The 5,827-nt window shown below is 50.2% G+C and overlaps 2 protein-coding genes across 2 annotated transcripts; one reads left to right on the top strand and one right to left on the bottom strand.

The window, feature by feature from the left end:
* The first annotated feature begins 678 nt into the window (after positions 1-678).
* LOC144702281 (homeobox-leucine zipper protein ATHB-40-like) lies at positions 679-2,250 on the top strand. The gene is made up of 3 exons (XM_078574263.1): positions 679-1,258; positions 1,327-1,634; positions 1,782-2,250. Exons 1-3 carry the CDS (start codon positions 1,189-1,191, stop codon positions 2,007-2,009), a joined length of 606 nt encoding a protein of 201 aa, XP_078430389.1. The 5' UTR covers positions 679-1,188; the 3' UTR covers positions 2,010-2,250.
* Positions 2,251-2,459: 209 nt separating this feature from the next.
* On the bottom strand, positions 2,460-4,117 carry LOC144702280 (PPPDE putative thiol peptidase family protein). Its single transcript, XM_078574261.1, has 4 exons — positions 3,804-4,117; positions 3,350-3,565; positions 2,895-3,182; positions 2,460-2,819 (listed from the first exon to the last, which is right to left on the bottom strand). Exons 2-4 carry the CDS (start codon positions 3,534-3,536, stop codon positions 2,572-2,574), a joined length of 723 nt encoding a protein of 240 aa, XP_078430387.1. The 5' UTR covers positions 3,537-3,565; positions 3,804-4,117; the 3' UTR covers positions 2,460-2,571.
* Positions 4,118-5,827: the final 1,710 nt, after the last annotated feature.

Here is a 5,827-nt window from a genome sequence, read left to right on the forward strand (position 1 = left end):
TCTCGGCACTGTCCACCCTCAAAAGAGCCAATTCCGGCTTACGTTGCGACTTGCGAGGGCCAGTGGCGCCGAGATTGAAGAAAACACTTCCAGAACTGGAAAAACTCTGAGCCCGACGGCCCCGAGGATAAGCATCGTTCTGCGCAACCTTTGGCCTACGTAGAATCTCTCTTTCTCTCTCGTTCTTCCCAATATTTCTTTCCCGGTTTGAGTAATCAAAGGCTTTGACCGTAACGGGCGAGGAGAGTAGCCGAGGAAAGAAAGGAGGCGGTGCCTTTTAGCGATGGCGACAGACTGGAACAAATCTGCTGACGGTGGCTGCTCTCGGGACCGACACGTAAGGCCTTGAAGTGCAACCCTGTTGGGCACCTCGGGCCCGCCGGCCCGGGATCTCCGGCGTCGGCGGCCGGACCCGCCGACCGCTGGCGGCGGGCCTGCAGGCCAGGCCGGCGATTTCCTGGGCCTGAGTGGCGGGCATCGACGGGATCTGCCGGAAGTAAAGAAGAACCAGTTCCTACTCGCCCATGGGGAAGAAGATAAAGAAGACCCTATTACCGCTAAGCGCTAACCCTACAAGATTTTCAAGATTATCGACCCCGCGACGGAGGAGAAAGAGGGCCACGCGTCAGGGTAACTTGCAGCCAGGTGTCGTCCGAGCCGTGAGAGGAATCTCCCACTGCCGGCCGCGGTGGCGGAGATAACTAATCCAGGCGGAGCCGTGTCTCGCCCGCTCTCCTTTAAGGAGATACGCGAAGCGAACAAAAGAGCAACAGAGACGAGCCCGACGTCGTCGCTCCTTAACTCTCTCCGTCTCTCTCTATATTGGGATCGGGTGGCGGAGGAGACTCGGCCTGAGCCCGTAGCGGCCCGCGTTTTGGATTGAGCAGAACAGAGGATTGGGCCAAAGGCGGCGTTCACGGTCAAACTTAAGAGAGAAAACGGGTAAGTCACCCAAAAGAGACACTCTCTAGTATCTACAGAGAGTCAGAGAGCGTGGTATTTCCGTCTTTTGGTCACACGCTGGAGGAATATAAGTCACCGCAGAGTTGCGTCTCGAGCACAACGGCCTTGAAAGTCTCCTCCACAGAAAGGCTTCGTCTTCCTCTCCCATCCTTTCGCCTCGCCCAACTGAAAACTGGCGAGCAGCCCGTGAAGCCATTGGAAGTTGTCAGCGTCATTCGCAGGAGTATGAGCGAGGAAGGGGAGGTGAAGATTTCATCGCTGGCGTGCTCCAGCGCGGGCGATCAGCTCTTCCAAGGTCTGTCTACTTTCATGCTATGTTAGTGGACCTTCCCTTCCGTCTGAGTAAGTGAGTTGGACTCGCAGGAGAGAGGCCCAGACCCCGTAGGAGGCGGCGAAGGGGAGGAGAGGACGCGGCGGGGGAGTTGAAGAAGAGGCGGCTGAGCGAAGAGCAGGTGAAGTTCTTGGAGATGAACTTTGGGAGGGAGAGGAAGCTGGAATCGCGTAGGAAGGTGTCACTGGCGGCGGAGCTCGGGCTCGATCCCAAGCAAGTGGCCGTGTGGTTCCAGAATAGAAGAGCAAGGTGGAAGAACAAGAAGCTCGAAGAAGAGCACTCCCGCCTCAAGTCTGCTCACGAGGCCGTCATCCTTGAGAAATGCCACCTCGAAGCCGAGGTGGGTGTCGAAGAACTACAATTTTTTTTATTAAGAGGAGAATAGTAGAGCCCTTTAACGCAGTTCTGTTCGCGCTCCTTTCCTTTGCTTTCTTCGAACTGGGGCCTGCAATACCATATTTTACCTTACAATCTACGTTTCTATCAGGTCTTGAAGCTCAAGGAGCAGCTTGCGGAGACGAAGAAGGAGATGAGCAACGTGTCGCGCCGGGAGTGGAGGAGCAGCAGCCCGAGCTCGTCTCTCTCTGCAGAGGCGCAGCAGACTCTGCCGGCGGAGTTTGAGGTTGCGCGTGGGGCAGAGCTCATGTTCATGCACGAGTACTACTACGAAGACTGTGTGAGTATCGTGGACTGGCCCGACTTCTACCAGATGTGATGATTGTAACTTGTAAATTTCTCCAAATTGGTTAGGTCGATGTAGACATGCTCATATTAACCCTTCCACTCCCTCTCATCCCTGTTGAAACCCGTCTCCTCTCTCTATCTATCTACCCTTCTCTAGAGTTTGTCAGTTGTCACCGTCTTGCTGGTTGATTGTTTCAGACCCAGCTGCGGTCCTAGTGCTGTATATTTGGTGTGTTTAGGAGTGGGTTTCTGCAATAAAACAAAATTCGGTGTGGCCTGCTGTCATCTCTGTCGATTCCTTCCTGCTCTTCCGGATGATAATACAAGTTTTGTACAGTGCGGGCACCGGCTGTTCCGCTGAACTTTTAATTGGAAATCGTTTTTTCTTACGTAAGTATAATTTTATACGCACACGGGTACTTCGACGATTTTCGTTACCGGCTTCCGAGTCTGGTTATATCTTCCTTAACACGAGGGGAAATTGCAGGGAAGGAGAAGCTTCTTTTTTTCCTTCGTCTTCCTGTTCTTCGGGTTACATTGGATCAAAGACGACGAAACTACGCTCAACCAGGGGGGAACAGGAACATCCTCTATCATCTTCCTTGAAGAGAGAGGTCGTCGGCGGACCTTCTCAGGTCCCATGGCGGAAAGCAACCTCTCACGGGCGTGGGCAGGAAGAGAGAAGAAGAGGAAAGCTGTCTCTGGCGCATGGAGATGGAGGACAGACAAGTGAAGCCGCTCCTCAGCCTCTTCTTCTCCCCGTCCAAGTTTTCGAATTCGGGCTCCTGGTGAACCGCCGAGACCCGCAACGGCTCCGGAAGAAGGCAATTACAGAGAGACCCTGCTCCAAGAACCATTAAAAAACTCAGGAACAGATGAAAAGATCGCGGGACGGAAAAAGAAATGAAAGACGAACCGATCCTCGCGAGGCGATTGACCCATGTCGGGATTCTTCTGCCGGTGAGTTTGTGGCAGACGTCGGCGGAGAAATGGTTGCAGTTCTTGACGATAAGGTGGTAGGCGTCGCCGGGGTAGTTGGCGGAGAGGAGCTCCATGAATTCCCTCACCTGGATCGGGTCTAATCGTGTCGTCCCGATCAAGATCGACCGCCTGAACTTGAACCCCGGGCATTGCCGCGGTTCGACCTCGAACACTCCGGTCGTCGAGTAATCGTGCGCTCCGAAGGCGTACTCCACTCCGTCAACTGAAAAGGGCAGCAGCGGTTCACTAATCCCGAAGAGAAATCGAAGAGAGAAATTCCAAGGAGAAGCGTCGATGCAAGATTTGGGCTTTTATTCTGGGTTCGCCGTAGAATCTCGAGGAAACGCAAAACCAGGGTTCAGCAGGGCCGAAGAAGACGGGCAGGAGTACCTTCGACGCCCGAATGGAAAATGCCTAGCCCCGCCCAGTAGACATAGCCGTTCATGGGGGTCAAATCGTAGACATTAAGGTAAACCGGCGCGCCGCCGGAGGCCTGCGACTTCGACCGCAGCTTGGGGAAGATGGAGAAACGGGCGGCGGATCCCTTCATCAGACTCTTCTTCGAACTTCGCTTCATTTTTCCTCAAGACCCAGCAAGCCCTCTTCCTGAAACCCAACCACCATGGAGGAAAACGAAACAGAGGTAAGACGGAGAGCAGGAAAAACACTCTAGAGGAGAGATAGTGAGCAGCAGCACAAATGACGAACAAGGGGGAACGACAAAGAACAAGGGGGAACGACAAGGGGGACCAAGGCCAGAAGGCGGAGATGTGAACCGAAATATTTCATTAGAGGCCACAGCCGACTGACATGGAGAACAGACACAGACAAGAAGGGCACTCACCCCCCTGCAAGAGTAGAACTATCGCCGGAGAAGAACGCCAAACGCCAACATCTCGAAGCCGTCCAGAAGAATATAAACAAGCCCAAGTCTTCAGAGGCAATGAGGGGTGGGAGAAGACCGAGAAATCGACACAGAGGGAGGCTTCTCTCCGCCAATCTCCCGCCGTGAAATGGATGAGAGACGGAACGGGGGGGGACGTTCTACTCCGTCGGTATTACGGGAGGAATCGAAGAAATTTCACGCCCCTTATATTTTAGTGGCAGGAAATCGGTCGCAGTGGCAGCCATATTTCATTCAGAGCGCAGCTCTGGCCGGCCCCGCCCTCGTGTTTTTCCTCTGGACAGAAAAATACGATCTTACGACCTCATCCGAGATATTTCAGAGTCAAATTCCTCCCCGTGGAGAGGAGATAACAGCGATCTCTGTTCAGAAAAATTGCTAAAATTAGTCAGCTTCCGGTGGGGGCCCTCCTCTTGCATCTCTCTCCCTCTCTCTTCTGCAGCCTGTTGCTCCTCAACTTGTCGTCTTTTGCTGCTCGGACAACGAGGAGGGGGTCTCTCCCTCAGATCCAGGACCCCGTTTTGGAGCCGTTGTGAATCGACGGCCAGGATCCTGCGACAGGCTAAAGCCCTAAATTTCGCGCACGTCTTGTCTCCAGCGTGGATCAGCTGGTTCAACACTTGCGCGTTTGCCTGCAAATGCAAGCCTGTTATCAAGATTCACTACCTTGCAAATACAATGGGTTTTTGGATTCTTTAGTCGGTCTTTATCATTTCTTTCTAACATAGATTTTTCTCCCTTATCAAGCACCTCCGTCAACATGTATTAAAAGAAGAAGACCCATTTAAGAAAATTACTCAAGTTCTGAGAGAAAAACTAGATCACACATAAAACAAAGAATATCTCCCTCGACATGTAAGAAAAGAAGAAGACCCATAGAAGATCATGACGAAAGGTCTACGAGGAAAAATCTACGTCACACCGAAAACAATGAATAATTCCCTCGACAAGTAATAAAAGAAGAAGACCCATTGAAGAAAATGACTAAAGGTCTAAGAGAAAATCTAGATCACGCCAAAAATAATGAACACTTGCACAGTAATCTACTTGCCGACACTCGAAGGTCTGTCGATTGCCAAGGATGTCGTCCAAATTTTCTTAAAGGGGTCTTCTTTTCCTAGTTTATTTCTTACTTCTAACAGAGATATTTCCCTTCTCGAGCACTTCGACATGGAATAAAAGAAGGGGCCCCATTTTAGAAAATGAGAAAGGCCCGGATAAAAAAATAGACCACATTGAAAACAACGAATACATCCACAGTAATCGCAGTACCGACGTCAAAAGTCTGTGTCTTGCGTAGGATGGCGTCAGTTTTTAAGTAATTAAAGACGGAGAGAGTGGCCATTGTCTCCCGCGACGTAGGTGGTATCCTTAAAAGCGAGTCCGCTTCTTTTATTCCTCGGTCTTGTAGACAGAAATGCCTGATTAATGCGGCCTCCTTACTTGCATCCAATAGAATTGCACAACTACACAATATTATACTCCCTTTATGCGCGGAGGAATTTATTTGGGGACTACTTCTATCTAGCTGATCAGTGAGCAGCGGTCTGGAAGAATGCATAATAAAAAGGAAGAATATTTTAGGGTTGTTGGACAGAAACATTGCCCTCATCTGATTTTCGCCAGTCCCCATTTGGGTAGATTTCGGTAGCGGATGATGATATTTTGTACCGGATATTGGATATGGTAAATCTAGATTGGATATCGTTTGCTACAGTAATGACATCAAATACTAGTATCCTTCCAGATATTTTCATCCACCCTAGTCTCAGTGGTTGGATAACGATATCACAAATTTGTGTCTTGTATCAGTTTTTTCAATATCCGTCATAGAAATTGAAATACAAGGTATCCCATTAATATGACACATGTAAGTACATAATTAAGCTATGTTACATTTATCTTTTTTTTTAATAGTCTTACTCATCGTTAAGTCAATTGATCAATGTCCATTTAACTCTATG

The sequence above is a fragment of the Wolffia australiana genome, chromosome 4, assembly GCF_029677425.1.
Source record: "Wolffia australiana isolate 7733 chromosome 4, ASM2967742v1".
Lineage (NCBI taxonomy): Eukaryota > Viridiplantae > Streptophyta > Magnoliopsida > Alismatales > Araceae > Wolffia > Wolffia australiana.

Excerpts from the sequence above, each read along its gene's own strand:
- LOC144702281 (XM_078574263.1), top strand. The coding sequence starts at position 1,189 with ATGAGCGAGGAAGGGGAGGTGAAGATTTCATCGCTGGCGTGCTCCAGC. Across the intron at positions 1,259-1,326 it reads GGGCGATCAGCTCTTCCAAG|GAGAGAGGCCCAGACCCCGT; the intron begins GTCTGTCTACTT and ends TTGGACTCGCAG. Across the intron at positions 1,635-1,781 it reads AATGCCACCTCGAAGCCGAG|GTCTTGAAGCTCAAGGAGCA; the intron begins GTGGGTGTCGAA and ends CGTTTCTATCAG.
- LOC144702280 (XM_078574261.1), bottom strand. The coding sequence starts at position 3,536 with ATGAAGCGAAGTTCGAAGAAGAGTCTGATGAAGGGATCCGCCGCCCGT. Across the intron at positions 3,183-3,349 it reads TTTCCATTCGGGCGTCGAAG|TTGACGGAGTGGAGTACGCC; the intron begins GTACTCCTGCCC and ends TGCCCTTTTCAG. Across the intron at positions 2,820-2,894 it reads CAATCGCCTCGCGAGGATCG|GGTCTCTCTGTAATTGCCTT; the intron begins GTTCGTCTTTCA and ends TTCTTGGAGCAG.